This window comes from Pelodiscus sinensis, chromosome 6 (assembly GCF_052426305.1).
Source record: "Pelodiscus sinensis isolate ZL-2025 chromosome 6, ASM5242630v1, whole genome shotgun sequence".
NCBI classification, from domain to species: domain Eukaryota; kingdom Metazoa; phylum Chordata; order Testudines; family Trionychidae; genus Pelodiscus; species Pelodiscus sinensis.
In genome coordinates, this window is record NC_143057.1 from 104,973,374 (window position 1) to 104,995,350 (window position 21,977).

The following is a 21,977-nucleotide window of genomic DNA, read 5'->3' on the forward strand; positions in this document are numbered from 1 at the left end:
AATGTGCTTAGGACATCATGCACTGCAGCAGAACTACTTATGCACCTAAGAGCAAAGGATTAGAACTCTGATGCAGATGACATGAGTGACAGAGACAGCAGCAAAGGGGCACTGCATTGGGCTGTCACAGAGCACGTGTGCACGGTAGAGCGTTGCTTTTGAACTAGGGAAACACCGACTACAGATGTGGGATGGCATGCAGGTGTGGGTTGAAGATGTGTAAAGCACATTTTCTGGAGCTGTGTGCTGAGCTGGCCCCTGAACTGCGGCACAAGGGCACCCGAATGAGAGCTGCTGTCTCAGTAGAGGTATGTTGCCATTGCTTCGTGAAAGCTGGTGACTCCCAATTGCTTCTGTTCAGTTGCAAATCAGTGTGGGGTAGGGAAGCCTATGATCAGGATAGCACCTATGCATGTGTGCAGGGCAATAAATCGCATTTTGATGGCTAGAACTGTGACTCTGATAAAAGTGAATGACATAGTGGCTGGCTTTGCTGACATGGGCTTCCCAAACTGTGGTGGGGCAAGTGATGGCACACATATTCCCACCCAACCTTGCCTCAGAGTATGTCCATCAGAAGGGGTAATTCTCAATGGTGTCCCAGGTGCTTGTGAATCACCATGGGCATTTCACAGATGTAAAAGCAGGGTGGTCTGGAAAGGTACGTGATGCACACATCTTCAGGAACAGTGGCCTGTACAGAAAGCTGCCCGCTGGCACTTTCTTTCCAAACCCGAATATTACAGTGGGGAATGTGGAAACGTCCATAGAGATCCTAGGTGACATGACTTACCCCTCACAGTTCTTGCTCATGAAGCTTTATACCGGGCACCTAGACAGCAATAAGGAGTATTTCAACCACAGGCTAAGCTGATGCCTCATGCTTGTTGAATGTGTCTTTGGCAGATTGAAAGTGAGATGGAGCTGTCTCTATGAGGAGGCTGCACCTTTTGGATGATCATATCTCCACAGTGGTGGCCACATGCTGTTATTCACGTAATTTGTGTGAGAGTAAGAGTGAAGCATTTGGCCATGGGTGGAACAATAACACACAGTACTTGGAAACTGTTTGAACAGCCAGAAACTCATAGGCTGTGTCTACATTGGCCCCTATTCCGTAATAGGGATGCAAATGTAGCACTTTGGAATAGGCAAATCCACGGGGGATTTAAATATCCCCCGCGGCATTTGCATTAACATGGCTGCCGCTTTTTTCCGGTTTGTAGATAAGCCGGAGAAAAGCGCCAGTCTGGATGCGATCCTCTGGAAAATAAGCTCTTTTCCAGAGGATCTCTTATTCCTAAAGAGCTTATTTTCCAGAGGATCGCATCCAGACTGGTGCTTTTCTCCGGCTTATCTACAAGCCGGAAAAAAGCGGCAGCCATGTTAATGCAAATGCCGCGGGGGATATTTAAATCTCCCGCGGATTTGCCTATTCCAAAGTGCTACATTTGAATCCCTATTACGGAATAGGGGCCAATGTAGACACAGCCATGGTGTCAGAGGAGCCCACAGGGTGGCCATCAATATCAGCGAGTCTCTGAGGAACCATTTTGACTATGAGGGGTGCTGACATTTTTGTGTTATGGGGTTGCCTCCCTGTCTCAACCCACTACTCATCCAGAGTGAGGCATTCCCATGAAATTAAAGGAATATTTCAGCCTTCCACATGGGCCAGAGTGATTGATGTGGGTTGCATCACATAAAATAAACTCATGGAAACCTGCATGATACTTGCCTTTATTGATGTCTTTCAGTCAGGATACTTGGTAGGGGTTATTGGAAAACCTCACAATGGTGTTAATGTCTAGCTGTTAAAGTCAGAGTTGCTTTCACAGGGAGCGGAGTGTGGTAGGGGAAAAAATTACTTAATTGTGAAAATGAGTGTGTGGGCAGAAAGGGAGAGTTGCTGTGAAGAGTTCTGCATTTGTTGACAGGGAGGTCTTTGGTTCTGTTCGCTCTGCATCTTGATAAGATGCTTCAGCACCTCATTTTGGTCTTCCATGAGTTTAGCATGCACTTATTGGTTTGTGTTCTCACTTGCATATCCGTAGTTCTTCTGTGCTCCCTTTTCTCTGTTTCAAGTGGTGAATGACACGACACAACCTTGACCAGATCCTCCTTTGTCCTCTGTGTTTTTTTGTCAGTTGGCAGAGTCTGTCTGCAGTTGAACGTGCCTGGCTTTTCAAGGTCTGGTCTGGAAAAGTAACAATAACAATTAACAAAGAGTGACTGTACTTTTCATGAGAGATTATAAAATTTAATTAAAATGCACATCTCTGACCAAAACTCGCCACCTTTCTTGTTACCCTAGATGCAAACACAGACCTCTCCAGACCTTCTGATCATGCTGAATTTTAAAAGTAGAAGGAAAGGGGGAAAGAAGGGTTGGGTATGATTCTTCAAAAAAGTACAACCCAGGCTTGTGCAACAGATGTCCATGGAAACAATGTGTAGTAACCCTACACTTGTCCATGGTCTGACATTACTCGGGTTGTTATATCCCTGCTGAAGGTTAACAAGCAAATCCTGGCTCAGCTTATACACATGAGTGTGGGACGCCTCAATCCTTATGCAGCCAAACTCAGTGCCACCTTGGTTCCAGCAGCACAGTCTGGGGAATGGTTTGGGAGAGTGTTGTACCACAGTGGTGGGGAAATGGCAGCCCTGCCATAGAATCTCCATGAGGAAACTGAAAAGTACCTCAGGCAAACCTCCGGCCGCATCCCCCAGCAAGATTCTATTGATAGCTCTGTGTACGTTGATGCTCTGTATGGATATAATGCAGAGATATATAGCCTCTGGTTGCTCTATGCCTCTGCCACTCCCCTCCTCCCCGGCTGCAAAAGCAACTTCCCGTGCTGCCACAGCCTCCTCCCCCCCCCCACTCCCGTCCCTCCTCCGTGCTGCAATATACAGCAACTTACTATCCCACGCCACACACCCCCAGCTGCCCTAGAACAACTTATCCACCTTCATGGCCACCGCCTCCCCCTCCCACTCCGGGTTTTGTCACCAAAGTTTGTCAGTGTAGACAAGGCCTTAGAAGCGCTGATTATGGCCCCTAACTTTTCCCAGCTGTTACGGAGAGATGAGAGGAGAAAGAAAAGCTATCACAGGTGGGAAATGTGTCCAGAATGAGGAAATGGCTTTGCCTTTATAAATCAGATTTGTATGTATTTTTCATGAGAACTGGGTGTTTCTTACGCTTAATGTAAAGATTGGTATCGCTCCCAGGGGAAGGGGAATGCGTGCCTGTATATGTGCTCATTTGATCTGAGCAAAATTGCTTTGTTCTTTTGTTGATTGATCCAGTGCTGCTGTTTGCTTGAAAAAGAACACCCAGAAGAGGAAGTTAAAGTGAAATGATCTCTGTTTTAACGAGAGCGCAGAGTGTGTACTGATATGTTCGTGGAGCAAACATCATTTCTGAGGACAAACCATGCTCCCACTTAAGACCAATTGCACATTTCCTAATAATGTCAGTGTGATTGGAACTGGGCCTGTTAGCTTTGTTGCATTTGAGCTGTATTCTGGCTTGGTGTAATGTTATACTTTTCCATTAAATTTAATAGCGAGTGGCACCTGCTAACCCCAACATAAAAATAAGTCCTGGGCCTATAAGTCCTTCCATACAAGTGGGCTCCAGACCCAGTGTGGAGCTTTATTGGAGAAAATAAGTGATTGTACTGGTACAAGGTTTTGCTCATGCAAAGTTCCTTGCAGTACCAAGACCCTGGGAAGCAGAAATAGAGCTTTGTGAGAAATGCAACTACAACTGGATCATCAAGTCTGGATAAAATCACAATTGCACAATTTTCAGCATGCTGACACCAAACCCTTTTTGAAGTTAGAAAACCATGTTTTTCCCCTCATTACTGGAAGTGGAGGTTGAAAGACCAAAAAGCTTCTCATTGTATTTCCTACTAGACTGTAAACAGGAAGTGCAAGAAATAGCCTAAACTCTGGTTATGTGAACCTGCCTAGTCCAACAGGTTTGAATATCAGGCACCCAAATATCTCGGTACTTATTCAAACTGAATCTAATCTCAGAATTTTTTCAAGTGCCCATATTATTAACTGCAGCATTTTGTCTGCAGCTTTCTGCACAGACGTATAGTCACCAGATTGGTTGCCATGGTCCCTTTGGAGGGAGAAGCGCATTAGATATGGTGTCTATTCCATGTCCAGGGGAAGATTCTGTATCTGGCCCAATCCCTGTAGAGAATCCAATACATCATCCCTCTACCACCTCCGGTCAGTCAAGAAGTACACAAGGAGCCAGAATTTGGCCCTCAAAAAAGAAACAACAAGCAAAGCCTCCACAACTTTAAATCACAATTTAAAAAAAGAGAAAAAAAGATTCTTGTTCTGTTGTCCTGACTACTAAAAACAAGTAAGAATGGGCATGTTACTAATTGCGTCTCCTTGCTGCACATGCTCACTCACCATTCCCTTTTTTCTCTGGAGAACTTGCAATCATGTATGAAGAAGGCAAGAGCTGTTCCCTGTTCAAAGCATAGTAGAACTCCAGGGTAGAATGTATAAATGAAAGGGCCAGTTATGTGCTTGAATTCCTCTGATCTCTAATGAAATCAGCAAAAGCTAGGGATTCTCCACACCTTATGGGAGGAGCTCAGCACTTCACAGGCCCATATTGTATTTAGCTAAATTATTGAAAGGCTTTCAGGATATTCCCTTCTACTTCTCAGTTGATAGCCATTGTGCTTCATAGTTGAAACGATGCATGTATAAAGGGAAAGCTTTGGTTTCCCACAAAGCAAACATGTAGGCTGTGTCTGCATTGGCACCCCTTTCCGGAAAAGGGATGCTAAAGAGACTAGTCGGAATTGCAAATGCAATTTAAATATCCCCCGCGGCATTTGCATGAACATGGCTGCCGCTTTTTTCCGGCTCGGGGTTTTGCTGGAGAAAAGCGCCAGTCTAAACGGGATCTTGCGGAGAAAGAAGGAATAAGGGATCTTCCGGAAAAGGGCTTATTTTCTGCAAGATGCCTTCTAGACTGGCGCTTTTCTCCAGCAAAACCCCGAGCCGGAAAAAAGCGGCAGCCATGTTCATGCAAATGCCGCGGGGGATATTTAAATTCCCCGCGGCATTTGCAATTCCGACTGGTCTCATTAGCATCCCTTTTCCGGAAAGGGGTGTCAATGTAGACACAGCCATACTGTTCTGCTATGTTTATTTGTTCTGCATTTATTGGATACTGAATCTGGTTTGCTGGGTTTGGTTCTTTTTGCTTTGATAATTGTGAGGGGAAAAAAGATACATGAAGTAATAAAACATGTAGGTTGATCAAAAGCTCAATGAAATCCATACAAAGATTTCTGATTCCCAAGGACTTTTCATGAACCCCATAGTGGAAATATTCCACTTGCCATATGTCAGGTGAATAATTTATTACATTTTAAAAGCATATATAAGTGTAGTAAGTGCTGCTTATTGCAAAAAACACAAAGGAATTTGCAACAAACTGTGCCCAACCAATGGGAGAACTAATTACCATGAATAATATATATCGAAATAATCCTTATAATTTAAATCAGATGGAATATGGCAAATACTGTTATCCTTCCATTGAAAACAACCATCCACTGAAGGTATCTTTTGAAACAAAGGCAGAAGTATTCTGTCTTCTCTCTGAAGCACCTGGCATTGGCCAGCATCCAAATACGAAATAGTGAGTTAGAAGAACCACTGGTCTAACCCAGCACAGTCATTCTTACATTCTTCTTTTTGACTTCCAAGGAGTTGATTTGCAACAATTCGTCTCAGCATCAGTTTGGTAGGATTTGGGAGGGGTGGATTCCATACAATTTGTCTTTTTAATAAAAGATGCTCCAGAAATCTTATTTAATCAAACCTCAAATTTCAACAATAACAACAACAAAAAAGCGTATTTATTAGCAGCCAGATTTCCAGCACCTGTAAGAGCTGTGGTCAGATTCTGTGACTGGCTCATATCTGCAAGCTTCATCTTGTAACTGTCATTTAACAGAGTGTGAGTACAGAGATCATTGTAAATGAACACATGTGAACTGGCCAAACTACTAGGCACTGAATGGAAGGAATACAGTAGCCATCTGCATGTTCCTGCAGCATTCAAACACACTACACGGCAGGTTTTGAACATCTCTGATTGCTAGGATTCCATTACATGTATTTTAAAAAACCTTGCCTTGTGACACAAATAGTGTAGTCAGAGCAGAGACCTGGGAGCCAGAATTCCAGAGTTCTATTTGTGACACTTTTTCTACCTTCCCATTGAGGAAATCCTTTCCTATTGAAGCTTTTAGTCTGGAAGTTGGATTTTAGTGTAGTTAGGCTTTTGTGTATGTATGTATGCACACATGCATGTCAGTAGTAGTTTAAACCTCATAGTATCTATAGTGAATGTGATCTTGATCCTGCAAGGAATATTTAATGTATTGGAGTTAATACAATAAATAAACAAAACCTGGTCTTTTTAATAATTAGAAACATTAACCAAAATTAAATATTTGCAGTGAGCATTAGGGTTATTGGGGATTTTTTTCCCATTTGTTTGTTTCGCTTTTTCTTTCTTAAAAAAATAGAAAGTGGGTATGGGAAATTCCAGCTAAAGGTTACATATTTCAACCCTTTTCCCCCCATTTTTTCCTTGGTTTTCCTCACCACTTCACCCTCATTTCTCAGTTTCAAAATGGAAAAGAAATAATAGAAGAAAGAGAGGTGAAAACAGAAAAAAAGAAGGAAGAAAAAACCCTGGAAAAAACCCAGGGTGTTCCAATTAACACAAAATAGTTGGCAAAATAACAGTATATTATTATACAGGTCCAAAACCTGCTTAATTTGACTGATAAGTCTAATTTTTATTTAGGAATATTATTTACAAAATTAAGGAGGGTTTATGTATAATGTGTCACTTCCAGGTTCTGCAAATAAAAAGAAAAGAAGAACAGAAATTACAGTCACAATGCAGTAGGTTACAGAACCAGTCAGCAGAAATAATGTCTGAACTGAAAACTTTAAAAAATTGTTTAACCACGGCGAAGATATAACAAAACAGTCAACTTGTTTAGCCATACAGGAAGATGTGTTACAATATCTCCTCAACCAATCAGTAGTGCTGTGAACCTCAGACCAGGAAACCCTTTTAAATACAGTATATGTGAACATTACAACTAAGACTTCTCACTTGCTGCTCTCTCTTTTTTTCTTCTTCTTTCTGGTTGTAGGCTGGCAAGGCAGATGTGAAGGCCCTCATGGCGAAATTTAATGCTGGCAACCACCCATCAGAGGACGTTTCGGTTAGCAGTCAACCTTTCAAAATCCCAGGACACCTTTCTGCTTCAGGATTACAGGCTAGGAAAGCTGCACTTGAGAAATTTGCTAATCCAGGGAATGCTAGTTCTCCTTCAGGTTCCAGTATCCACAAGTCTGCATCTCCTAAACCGTCATTTGGAGTAAAACCTTCTACTGAAGATAAAACAGAAAAGGATCCCAAACCTCCCTATCTGAAACCTAAGAAGTTGGACTCTCCGCTTAATGCAGCTAACAAAGAAGCTGATGGAAAGTCTGGGTTCCCTAAATATATGGGTCCTAAACCCCATGAACTGCCAAAAGAAGATTCCAAGCCTGTGTTTCCAAAACCTGCTGTAAACAAATTCCACAACTCTACCACCCAGGAGAATGACACAAAGCCGCTAGGACTTAAGCCAAATTTTAATTCTGCACCACAAGAGAGTGGGCCAAAACCTGCATTTTCCAAAGTAGCTGGGTTTAAAGAAAAGTTCATTGCTGCATCACAAGAAAATGATCCCAAGCCTCCTTTCCCTAAGCCACCCGTTGGATTAAAACATTCTGGAAGCCCTGATGTTTCCCACCACGAAGATATTTCCAGTAGAGCTGCACTTTTTACTAAGGGATCTTCAGGCTCCCTAGGCCCCAGGCCAAAAATACAGTCATTTAAATTACCCAGGGAAGCAGCAGAAAATAGCAGTAATGGAACTGATGCCCCAGCGGGTCGTTTTCCTTCAGTGACTCTGAAATCTGTTGGTAATCGAAGCAGCCCAGGACAGGTCCCAAAAAATGTTGAGGAAAAGACGGAAGATAATAGGCCAGGGATCGCCAAGAAAATTTCCCTCAATAAAATTAATCAGGAAGATTCTGGTCCAACTCCTCCTAAATTCCCCAAGCCACCTGCCAAGCTTGCTGCGGGAGGACCGTCACGCAGCTTCAAAGAGAGAGAAGAGGGTGACAAGAGTTCTGCAACCCCCAAGCACAAAGCATTAACGCCATTATTTAAATTGGGCCCGCCTCCCCAAAAGCCCAGCCGACCCCCAACTGTGGATCTGGAAAGATTCCGAAAAAATAGTGCAAGAGACAGTGAGTCCCTTTTTTACTTTATTGATTGGTTGATTTGCTACTTAATTCATTCCAGGTGAAATTTCCCATGGTGTTCAGGGAGAGTGCATTATTCACATCCCACATATGCCTTTTATGTCGCAAGTATTGTCCCCAGCATGGGGCAAAACCTACTGAAAGCAAGAGAAAAATAGTTGCAAAATAAAAATCACTTGATTCTCCTAACTAATATCCGGTGGAGAAGGGGTGTCTTTAAAAGGTGTATTTGTTTCTGAAAAATGCTTAGATGTGATTATAATTAGAATCAACTATTTCAAGTCTTTCTACTACAAGGTTTTTATTTTCTGTTTCCTTAAACTGAGGTGTTCATGTCTAATGTCGTTATTCACAAAGCAATTTCCTGGGTGGAGATGGGTAGCTACAGGTGCTGTATAGACTGTGGTTTGTAATTCTAAATGCCCAAGTTTTGAGTGGTCTCTCAGTGAGTCTGGGAGAGCCTTTTTAAAGTGTGTCTGTGAAGATGGGCCCTACGCAAAACCTCACAATCAAGTGTCCTCTAAATATGGAGCTGTTTGAAACTCAGATCCTGGTCAGAATCTAGATTTCACAAAGACCTTCTGGGCTAGCTCATCTGCTCGTGTAAACTGTTGCAGAATTACTCGGCTCAATAGAGCTATGCTGATTTATATCAGTTAAGAAGCCAGCTCACTTTTTTTTATGAAGAAGCAAGACCTTTGGTGATTGTAATCCCTATCTGAATGTTGAGGTTTGTGACCATCTATATATACATAAATATGGAGACTGCTTTATACATGGGGCTTCTTCAAATGCACCTGCCTGTCACTGTCTGAAATTCAAAATTCTGTGCATGCAATTGTCTTATGTAAAATAAGTAAAGTTAGCCCTGATTGTTCAAGGAGCTCTGCCTAGATAGACCCCCTTCCCTCTCACAGGAGCAAATGCAGTACCTGGGCAGGTGGATATAAGTTACTCCTTACACAGTTGCTGATTTTGCACACTGAAACAGGTGCCTGCATTGCTGCAGACTGGATTTTCTCAGACTTTTTGAAAAATATGTCACTGAAAATCTAAGATCAAACATGAGTCAATCAAAACATGAATACCTAAAAATTAGACTCCCGTGTCCATATTAGATCCCACCCCAAAGCAAAAGTCATCAGATTTTCTAACATGTTCAACACCTTTAATGTTGACTGAAATCACCCAAGTTTGAAACTGCTGGTTTAATGTCTCTTTCCATAGAGTAACTGTAAGCATGTTCAAGCAATTTTAACTATTCCTGTGCATCTTAGTGTTGATGTTGCTCCTAAAGCCATAGCTCTGGAGTCAGACACAATCTCCACTTTTTTGTTTTTAAAATAGAAAATGTCTCTCCCTCCTGGTTGAAGAGAGAAGCTGGAAAACTTGACCCAAGTGTACTCTGAGGGATTAGGAAAGTACATTTTTAAACACCCTAATGTTATTTTTTTAAATATGAATTTTTAATACAGTCTCATGATCTTTCTGGTCTGGTTTCATGATTTTTGAATGCTTGTTGTTGGTAATATGGGCACAATAATATTTGGTCTATGTCAGATAAATAATTACAATAATACTTTGAATGTCTCTAGCATTGTTTGTCTGAAGACCTCAACTTATTTCACAAATGCTTAAAGCTCCATGAGATATGGTTAAATTGTGTGTGCGTAATACATTTTTTACACTAATGGTTTGCACTGATGTAGCTACATGAATCTAGTTATGCTGGTGCAAAAGGGTTCATTGTAGATGCTGTCTAAAAGGCCCAGTGCCTTTACTCCTTTCTTATTTAGAACATTGTTGTTGGTAATATGGGCACAATAATATTCGGGCTATGTCAGATAAATAATTACAATAATACTTTGAATGCCTCTAGCATTGTTTGGCTGAAGACCTCAACTTATTTCACAAATGCTTAAAGCTCCATGAGATATGGTTAAATTGCGTGAGCGTAAGACATTTTTTACACTAATGGTTTGCACTGATGTAGCTACATGAATCTAGTTATGCTGGTGCACTGATGTAGCTACATGAATCTAGTTATGTAGATGCTGTCTTAAAGGCCCAGTGCCTTTTCTCCTTTCTTATTTAGAACATTGCATTTCATGCTTTTCCTTTTAGCTACTTGTTGCTGAATATATTGCTGAATGGACATAAGCAGCTCTATGTTACTGAATGTACATAAACAACATCTTATGCCCACAGAGGAAAACTGGAGAAAAAATAGTTCGGAGTGGTGTGGTGTCTTTCACTGAGGATAAAAGCAAGGCTATGAAAACAGAGTATGGGTGCAACATTGTATTCTCTATTAATTCCTCCAGTACTGAGATAGTGGCTGAACATGGCTAATTAAAGTGCACAGTATTATCAGCAGCAACATTCTGGTTTTCCTGTGTAACTATATTTTGAAATGTATTCATGAATTCATACAGGGGCCAAATGCTTATCTGGCGTAAATCATGGTAGCACCATTGACTTCAGTAGAGCTATGTTCATTTACAGGATCTGAGGATCTGGACTGTTGTTTTTAGAGTATTTGTCAGTATCATGCAACTTATTATGATGACAGCACAGAAGTGAACAGAACATGTTTTAAGTTAGTGACACCATAACTGTGAAATTCACTTACAGTGAATTCAAAAGCAACAGCAGTACTGCTCAAAAACATTACGAATGGGGCCACAAAAAGATAAAGCGGTTTTTTAAAAAAATAATTCAGAGGGCTAGCTGACTTAGTCTGTACAGGATAAACTTAAAAAACAACAAAATAATATGGGAGCACTTTAAAGACTAACTTTAGTCTTTAAAGTTAGTCTTTAAAGTGCTACCATATGATTTGTTGGTTTTTAAGTTTAAAAATAATAATACTTAGGGTTTCACTGTATTTGTCTCCATTTTCTGAGCTGCTAGGGAACTGTCAAGTCATGTTTTCAAGCTTTCCTCTGAAACCACTGGGGCTAGAAACATATTTTTTTAACAAATGAAGTGGACTTACCCTTGGCTCCACATGGGTGTGAAGGTTTAGCCATGCACAGAGCTTGCATGATCAGGGCCTTCCTTTGTAGACCCTTTGGTGAAGAATCCATGTGATTGTACTAGTGCTATCAAATGCCTCAAACATTCTGTGACAATAATAGTAATAGAAAACATGTTGAAGCAAAATTATTGGCTTTCAATAAGTGCCATTAATATCCATGTCTGTTGTTCAACATACCTTGTACTTGAGGATGGAAAGGTGTTTTCTTAGGTAGAGTAAATGAAAATAAGTTCTGGAAAAATTAGTTTTCAAGAGAACAAAGACCATTCACAGCTGTTGGAATTCTTGGAATAGTAGTTTTGCAGCAATGTTGTTATTTTTACTTTCTCTTTCCCATTGGCATCTTTTCTGCTCTGGGGAAAACCAGACAGTTAAACTTTTTTTTATAAATTATGGTCATTTCAAGAATCAACGTTCAGCTAGGAAGATGCCGCTTGTTTATCAAGAAGTTCACTTTTCCCATTGCCTTACTTCTAATTTTGACCTAAAGAATAACAGTGAGGACTTACAGTATTTACTTCTGTGATTCTCAGTGCTGAGTAAGCAGAGAAGGAGCAAACTTATTTCGCTTTGGGTTTGTATGCAGGCAAACTATTATGGTAGTATCCACTGATACCATTCCCACTGAGAGCGAAATACAGTGCAGTCTATTATCAGTTCAGTCCTGAGTCACAGATACTGTAATGGCTTTCCAGATTCACATAATAGTAACCACAACAACAATAATTATTTGTGAGTGTCCAAAAGTGTACTAGCACCTCACAGAAACAAGCAAAAACAACACAGGCCTTGCTCCAGACAATTGACAGCTTAAGTCTTAAGTCCTGCAACTGATTACACAGAGGAAATCTTGCACCTGCAACACCATGTGGGTACAGATGTCCTCCCATGTGAAATCAGTCACAGGATAAGATTCTCAATACCTCAAAGAGCTTCCTTTTTTCCCACCCTAAATGAAGAGCATTTGTGTGTTTGAACGTTAGTTGCAAAACTAAAAGGCAATGAATATGAATTAGTTCCTATGTCTCCTTTTAATTTAAAAAAAAAGATTTCACAGAGACAACTTTCTAAGCAAATCACCTGAGAAGAAGAGAGGGATAAAGGAAATATTACAGAAATTGTTCTAACCATGGTATTCAATTTCAGGGGGAAATAGATAACTAAACAGTGGCAATAATTTTTGGTAGATGCCCATTCGATATTGAGACGTCATTGTGCTAGGAGATGTACAAACACACACAAGGTAGTGTTTCTCAACTAGTGGTACAAGTACCTTTAGGGGTATTCAAGAGGTCTTGGGGGTACATCAACACAACTGAAATTTGAAGAAAACTGAAATTTTGTTTGAAGCTTTACAGTGCTTTATTATTTTTGTATTTTTTACACCTAAAAATTTCATCGCCCACCCGGCTACGATTAAGTTGTTTAAACAAATGTGTTGCAATGGTAGAAAAAAATTGTGTCTCTGAAAACTGCAGATACTGGAGGTCCTTTTTTTTAAGGGGGTACTTTGTAAAAAAAAAAAAAAAAAAAAAAGTTTGAGAAACACTCGTCTAAGGGTATGTCAGCACATCAACTGGGAGGTGAGATTCCCAACTAGAGTGGAAAGATGTGTATTAGTTCTGCTTGAGCTAACACAATGCAAATATTCTTGAATCTGGACTTTCAATATTCCAGTCATCTGAAGAAGTGTGTTGTACCCACGAAAGCTCATGATACCATCTACATGTATTGTTAGTCTTTAAGGTGCTGCTAAACTATTCATTGGTTTTTTTTAAGTTTTTACAATGAAAATAGCTGTGTGGCAGCTCAGGCTAGCAGCCAAAGAACAGTCCCCAGTCAGGGGTGCAGAGGTGGGGGGCAACCCTGCGCTGTTGCCCATGCTATTACGGCAATAGTGCTGTTTTAGCATGCTCACTGAGCAGTACTAATATGAGTGCATCTACCCAAGCTCAGAATTACGCCCCTTAGCTGCGGTGTGGAACAGACCTTAAATTAATATAAAAGACAAAAAGTAGAAGTAGAGGAGAGAGGGAAGGCACAAAGAGGTGAAATCCTTTACCCAAGATCAGAGATTGGCAGATTAAATAATTAACAATTAAATAAGATAATCAAATAAAATGACACTACTTTCATAGTACATTGGAACAAAGGGAATGCTGTTCTGATGGACATGTAAGACAAAACAGTAACTACTGAAATAGCGACTATACATAAAAATAGAACACCCTTGATTTGGTCAAATGTCTTAAAACTGATTTGTGAATATTTTTATGCATAAAACCACCAAGTTAGGTGCTCTGTTATTTTTTGAATAATTCATTATTTGTGAGTATTTGGTTAATGATTTGGTTAATGATAGTCATGAATATGTGACTCAATTTCACAAACTGAATTCAATGGAATAAACTTACCCATTTGCATGTAAATTTTCAGGATCATGACCTAAGGGATTACTGCAGGGTGTTTTGTTTGCTTAGTTGGTAGGTTTTGCTCTGGATACCTGACTTACAGAATGGGAAAAGATATAGATAGAACAGCACATGTAGTGTGTATATATATATATATATATACACACCATGTGCTGTTCTAACAAAAAGATAAGATAAGAAAAACAAGTTTAGCCTAAGACAGAAACATCAGTTTAAAAAGCAATTCAAGCTCAAAGAAAAAAACACCCATGTATTGTACCAGAGACAAAGCTGCACCATAGTTTTGTTTTTAGTATCTAATGGAAGAGACCACATCTGTCGTGCAGCATGCCACAAAATCTTGTTTGGCTGAGATGGTTCTCAGACCAATGGTGCTGTAGCAACAAGTGTTACAGAATGCCTTACTCTTGGTTATTTTGCTATTTCAGATTGATAAAATATCCTGACATAAATTTAAAAACATTCATGAAATATGCATGACTGACTGTGCCAGTCTGCCCTGCAGGGACTTGACCTAAGTGATCTGAAGGTCTTTTCCATCTCTAGATTCCATGATTTATTTTATTTTATTTTGTGTGTGGAAATAAAAATTAAGACTTGAGCCGAAATGTTTGCCTCCCAGATGTACTAATAAATTTAATGACTACATATGTAGTAGTGCTGTTACCACAGTCAGCTGAGTTACGTTTGGTTTAATTGAGAGAATTTGTCCTGTCATAATTGTGTGACTCCCAGTGGAAAGCAAGTAGTGGTTAACAAAGTGGGCTCTGTTAGTGAGTGAAAGAGCTATAAGCAATTAGAAAAGAAAGAGTGTGGACTTTTTCCCACATGCTATGCCATCAATTAGTTGCCATCAATCAATTGCAGGACTGAAGTATTACTTGCACGGTGGAGGGGATTGGCCATCCAGAGGCACCTGAAATCATCAAACTGGCAGTTGGAATTTGGGTGAGGGGTCACAAACTCATAGCTTTTTAGTTCCAAGCCTCCCCAAGCATGATTATATTGCCACACAAATGCACAACTTCAATATAACTGATGGTTAAAATGGAAATATTAAAGTGATGAGACCTGTGCTCTCAGGATAAATTTGATTCAGAATCAAATCCTGGAATAAAAGGTCGGGGGCATCTCTGATGCTAACACTATGGTGGTCACGCCAGTACATTTACATTCATTCATGATAGGAAAAGCCAGGAGAAACTGCTTTACAGAAAAGATAAATTAATTATGTGCAATAAACAACCAATTTTTGCAATAGAAAAAAAATTGTGAATGTATTCAAGAGAGAGCCAAACGAATATTTTTAGCAAATCTGGGCCAGATTATCTGCTGATGTAAATTGTTTACTAGCTCTGTTGAATTTGACAGAGCTACACAAACTTACACCAACTGAGATCTGTCCCCAAATTGTTGTCCAACAGCACAGGATCAATATAATGTCTATTTAAAAAATCGTTAGAGATAGTGTTGACTTCCTCAGTTGTAGCAGAAGTGCTCTGAGTAGCTTTCATAAGCCAAATATTTGTGATGCAGAACAATTGAACTACTATTCTCCAAATCCTTTCTGTTTTTTGTTCATACCAGAGTGAGAACTCAATTCACAGTGACGATAGATCCCATAGTTAAGAGAACAGCCATATGAATTCTGTCTGAAAGATTTTTTTTTTAATTTTAGATTTAGGAAGAAAGTATCCATGAGAGAGAACAGGATATGTCTTTGTTTAATCATATTGATGAAATCCTGGCCCCACTGAAGTAGCCAGGTTTGCCATGGATTTCACAGAGCTCGGGATTTCACCCTGTGCATCTGCCTTGTCTGACTGCTCTCTTTTCAACCAAAGATTGCTGAGATGTTTAAAGATTCATGACCAGCTAACTCTTCTACAGGTGTAAGATGGTAAAGCCACTGAAATCAGGAGAGTGACTGCAGTTTATACTAGTTAAGGATCTTTCCTGCAATGCTTAGTAAGCAACATCATTACAGGTTTGAGATAAAAACTTCCAGTTAGACAGGCAGATTAGGAAACCAGACAGGAGACTGATATATATATTTTTAAAGGAGTAAATCTAATTAATTGTACACAAAGAAAATCTGCTGTAAAACAGTAAATTCCAGTAGTTCCCGTCAGAAGATTGTGTAAGATGCCACAGTTGTAAATATTTAAGAGGAAGCAAAAACACCACAAAGATTGCTACAATGCAGAAATGTTGCAAAGCTGTATTCATACACATTGCAGTCTACAAATTGCTTCCTTTGTTTTGTGCTCTGCAATATTTTTTGGAAAAAAAGTTCTAATCTCAGAGAGAAAAAAATTGTGCATAAAAATGCAAAAAGGGCAGTCTTCAACTGTCATACTCTGTCTATTGGTGATCCACTGTAGCTATGACTCTTCCCAGACATGGCTCCATATTCTTGTTTTTACTTTACTATTGAATAGATGGGATGCCCTTTCCCTTCCATACAAGTCAGTCATTGAGAAACAAAGCACAAGATAAAAGTTAGATAAATGAGCCCTAAATTATTACAATAGTATTGAGATATGAGGCTACAACTTTGTGTAAGTGCTAGGGCTCAATCCTGCAGTAGTGATTATATTAACTTACATTACATCAGTATAAATTATTCCTGAATTAGGACTGCAGGATTAGACCCAGTATAAACAGGTTGGCTACGTCTAGACTGGCATGATTTTCCGGAAATGCTTTTAACGGAAAAGTTTTCCATTAAAAGCATTTTTGGGAAAGCATGTCTAGATTGGCAGGACGCTTTTCCGCAAAAGCGACCGTGGCCAATCTAGACACACTTTTCCGCAAAAAATCCCCAATCGCCATTTTCGCGATCAGGGCTTTTTTGCGGAAAATAAATCTCTGCTGTCTACACTGGCCCTTTTGCGCAAAAGTTTTTCGGAAAAAGACTTTTGCCCGAACGGGAGCAGCATAGTATTTCCACAAAAACACTGACAATCTTACATGAGATCGTCAGTGCTTTTGAGGAAATTCAAACGGCCAGTGTAGACAGCTGGCAAGTGGCCAGTCTAGACACAGCCATTAAGTATAGCTGCCAATGCTTTTCAGTAGAGCTGAACAAATAAAAATCTACAAGGATATATTTGAATTTTGAAATTAAAGTTAAGTAGGCTTAAAAAATGGTGTTTAGCATGAGTTTTCTGAATCGGCTGATATGTACACCAACAAATGGGGACTATGAGTAGATCAGCATAAGTGGTGGAGTGGTAGTTGGATTACATTTATGTTAGGGACACAGTATTGAAAACATTTGTCAGGAGAAATAGTAGTGAAATTATAAGAACCGTAATTCTGAAAGGTCAGTAAGAATCAACAAACTAGAGTGAAAGTAATAGTAAAATCAAGGACTGAGCAGGTGTCTTAGGAATCAGTTATGCTTACCAAAAGGGATAGTTTTTCTTTTAATTGTGCTTATTATTGTCTGGGATCTTCTAGGCTGGGTCCATAGGAAATAACATTCATCACACAGATATACAAGTTCTGTTGAAAATCTAAATCTGCCACTGGTGTTATAAACTCCTGCATTATTGATACCCTTCCATAAGAAAATAATATGAACACAATTAATATTAACACAATTTTAAGCCAGTTAATAGAGCTTGAGAAGGATGCTGTGCATTTGTCAGATGTACTCCGTTTTAAACTCTTAAGTACATCTTTTTCCAAAAATCTTTTTTTGTAACTAGTTATAGCAATAGCTGTGATGTGAAACTCAAATCCTGGCCTCATAGACTTTGCCTATAACAGCGATATTTCTTCTTCTTTCTCCAGTAATGGGAAAATACCACAGACACAAGGAGAAAATTGTCCTTGACTTCTGATAATAGGACAAGAAGCAATGGACTTAAATTGAAGCAAGCAAGATTTAGGTTGGACATCAGGAAAAGCTTCCTAATGATCAGGGCGGTTAAGTACTAGAATAAATTGTCTAGGGAAGTTGTGGAATCTCCATCAATAGAGATATTTACGAGCAGGTTAGATAGATACCTATCAGGGGTAATCTAGCTGGTGCTTGGTGCTGCTGTGAGGGATGGGGACTGGACTTGATGACTTCTCAAGGTCCCTTCCAGTTCTAGTATTCTATGTATCTTGCACTGTAATGGCCGAATTTCAGCTGGCTTCAAATATGTCTCTATTTCTGTGTTCAAAAATGTGGGCCCTTTACTGTTTATTCATACAGACACACAAAATTGTAAAAAAATTAGCATAATGTGTATTATGTTAAACTCCAAAAGATTGCACAACCTCAATAGAGAGCAAGTAGCCAGAAGAAATTAACTTATTCATATAGACAATGCATACATGTTTTCAATTTAATTAATACAGCTTTTTCTTACTGTTTCAAGTTAATGTGACTATACTTAAAGTTTGAAGTTTGCTAAAGCACGGTGCTAAACTGGGGTCTATATTTCTATATATACTTTATCCTTCTAGTAAGGTTTAATAAACAATCCAATTTATTGCATACATAAAATTTACAGAAGATGTATAAGATTTCTATATAACACTAGGGCCAGCAAGTTTATATTTAGATGCCTAAAGTTAGGAAAATTCCAGGAAATGTAACAGCCATACAGCAAATGAAAAATTATTGCTAGGAAGCATCATTACAGAAGATGGCAGATTGGAGCCCCAATTCAGCAGCAAAACAGCAAGAGCAAAGAGACATTCTGGAAGAATAAACCTCCAGCGTGAGTAGGTACAAGTTTGAATATTAAATTCTGTTCTTAAAAAATTACATTTATCCTATATTAAAGATGGACAGCTGTGAAACACAGACACTCAGATAATCCATCATAAAGGAACTACAATCTTTCAAATTATGGTACTATGGAAGAATCAGCTGAAAACATTGCAGATAGACTATGTAACCAATTAAAAAATATTGAAGATTATTAGAACTCAGTATAGGCTAGTTCAAGACCTGATGAAAAGAAAGATTGAAATTTAAGGGTACATTTAAAGGGTTCAGTGGGTGATAATGCATATTTGCAGGCACTAAAAGGGAAAGTTAATGGCTAAAGAATATGAGACCAAAAAGATCTTGGCTCGGTATTGGGTAGATGAAAATGGTTATTCCTCCAAAAAACAGATTAGCAGTGGATCATACGAATGGGCTGCCTACATTGCAAATCTCCAGTAATGGAGAGGCTACATGAAAAGAGAAAAGTTAGGTATCCACAGAGCACTTACAGCTCCTTTTGGGTTCAGGTTAATTTTGAATTCTTTCCTGACAACTTTTCCAATAAAGAAAAGTATCCTTTCTACTTGAATAGCCTCTATTATTGTGGGAGTCTGATTCCTCCGTTATTCACCTATTTATCTCTATGTATGATTGTGGCCCAACTCACTATGTTTCCTGAGCACCTCCAAGTGCTTAACAATACAGATAATCATATCTCCTTTTCTTTCCTCTATAGGAGAATCAGCTTTTTTAGTTGATAGCATTTGTTAAAGTTGGTTGGGGCTGGGTGTATCTGAGTGGACGAGTGGCTTTTTGTTTGTGTAGGTGTTCGCATGCACATGTAAAGAACTTATTGAAGGAAACTGAATAAATGAGTTTTGCATTTTGTTCTGAAAGTAATAAAGTCCATGGTCATTTCTCTTTTTTGCAAGAGTTTGTTCCACAGCATATATCCATTTCCCAGGAAAGCTCTGTCTCCCACAGTCACAAGCCTCCTTAATGATGGATTGATTCATTGTTCCAGTCTAATAATCCTTAATCCAAATATGAGAGACAGTCATGCATAGGAGAAAGAGTTGATCTTTCTGGTAATTCCAAGCAATGTCATGGAGGCCTTCACATATCCGAACAGAGATGATGTACTGGAATCAGAATTCACTGGGGAACCAATCCAGAGAGTAGAGCCTTTGGGTGATGGAGTCTCAATGATCTGTCTGTGTTGCTAAATTGACATGCTGCTGCATTTTGTAGAAGGTAGAGTCTATTAAGAATATCTAGTTTCAGTCTTAGACATGAACTGCAGTGACCTAAGCTGGAGATTATAAATGCAAGTATCTGTCTGGCCTGCTCAGAATTCAAAAACTTACAGTGCAAGCCTCTGGTGAATAACAAATGTAAGTGAAAGTGTTTTGCTGTCATGACTATTGGGCCGTCCAGTAGCACTGAGGAGTGAAAAAGGCCCCAAAGTCTGCTGAACAATTCAGCAAATTGAGGGCAGATGTTTTTGACAGAGAAGGGTATTGCTTAAACATGTTTCTCTTCCTACCAGCAGCATCTCAGCCTTGCCTGGCTTTAGCTTAGTCCTACTGATTTTTATGCTGGTCTGATGGCAGCTAAACAATGAGAAGCCAGGAAAGCAGGGTGACAAAATGGAGTAGTCTGTGTTCTGCTCACTAGCTCTCCCTATAAGGGAGGGGATCCAGCCTTGTGGGACTGGTTGGTGTGATCTCTTGAAGTACAGGAAGGACCCTCGGTGTTCAGTCCCAGAGGAAAGAACTCAGCCATTTCAAGGCATTTCTGTTAATCCCTGCTGCAGTATTGCTAGTTAGTGGTGCTGAGAGGTGCTGCATGAGGGGTCTAGATGGACATCTCTTGTCTATAGCCAGGAGGTCTTTCACCAGAGCCAGATATGCTGACTTTGTACCCTTCTCTATCCTGAAGCCTGACTCAGAGGGTCCATTGCAATGTCCAGTCGCAGAAAGTGGCAGAGGCTGTTTTTGCAAACTGGTTTACTGACAAATTCAGACAGTAGTTTGCAGTCTCTAGTGCTGAGCCACAGTTGCTTTAGTACATGTCGTCCTACTATATGTTTTAGGGTGGGTAACAGATTACTATTCACTTCGGTAGAAGGGAGCCTTGCTACTCTCTTCCCATCTGGAAGGGCCAAGTCAGAGCCACAGGTGCTAGCTTTGAATTCTGTTCATAAGTCCATGGTTTCTTCTGAGCTTCCAAATATTCAATGATATTTCTTATCTACATTGGGCCTGGGCCAAAGCAATGTCCAGAGTTTGCCAGACAAATAATGCTCATTATTTTATTTTTACTGAAGGTTCAGCTCAGGACCATACATACAAAACCCCAGCAAAATATCACCACAGAAAAAGCTGTTCCAAATAAAAATAAAAGCTCAATGCATACTCTGGGAAATGTATATTTACATGGAAATAATAAACACACATGGAAATTATAAACAAAAGATCATTTGGGGATAATTTCTGTCCTCCATTGTACAGACAGGGCTCCCAGGGGAGTTACTGTGACAGCACATTTTCAAAATCAGGTTCTGAGCACCTGCACTCAGAGAGCAGGACCCTTTAAGGATCCCAAGTTGGGCACCTGAAAATTTCAACATGAAAAATCACTAGTCTCTTTTGAATCCCCTCCCTGGGCTTAATTGCTAAATAAATATGACAGCAGCCAAAATAAAATAAAATAAGAAAAGGCTCAGTCATCTTGTGGTAAAGATAATAAGGGACTTATCAGTCAAACATTCTTATGCCTAACTTCCTATTCATGATCTGGAAAAATATTTATTCTACTATTACTATTTTTGTAAGTTGCAAATTTGTGACTATTCCTGTTTTTTTACAAACCTCTCTACTTTAAAGTGACGCTTTTTGGAACAATGATGCACCTTGTGTGCTGCTCTTGAATAGAAAATATGCAAAGAAGCATAATTTAATGCAAAGCCATGTGTTGTCTGGGACTACTTGTCTGAGTGAAGCTTTGCATAGCTCACCAGTAGATATCTTATAATTAATTGTAATTATTATACCATTTGTCTTCCATAGACTGTTGTTACTCTTACATGCCATATAAAAAGATCCACAGGTTTTTAAAACCGAATGATGCATGTTTTAGCCAAAGTACCTCCAGGTTGCTAATTTGGGAAACAGGGGACACACCAAATTGTCTTGTTAAAATAAATTCACACACCCCTTTTCCTTTCTGTACTGAATCAATGGTTTTATTAATAATTTATTTTAGATTATCAGCATCCTATTAAAACTTACATATTCTGTGTCTGAATAATTAAGATTTTGATTATTTTTATTAACAAAAATTATAAGATTTTGATTATTTTTATTAACAAAAATTATAGAAATAAACA

At 39.4% G+C, this 21,977-nt stretch overlaps 1 protein-coding gene across 4 annotated transcripts in view; it reads left to right on the forward strand.

Moving 5' to 3' along the window:
- FYB1 (FYN binding protein 1) overlaps positions 1-21,977 on the forward strand; it is a 121,453-nt gene that overhangs the window by 37,277 nt on the left and 62,199 nt on the right. For all 4 annotated transcript variants that reach the window (XM_014581770.4, XM_075932510.2, XM_075932511.2 and 1 more), the window contains exon 2: positions 7,236-8,385. In XM_014581770.4, coding sequence (XP_014437256.3) covers positions 7,236-8,385 — 1,150 coding nt within the window. The remainder of the gene's footprint in view (positions 1-7,235; positions 8,386-21,977) is intronic.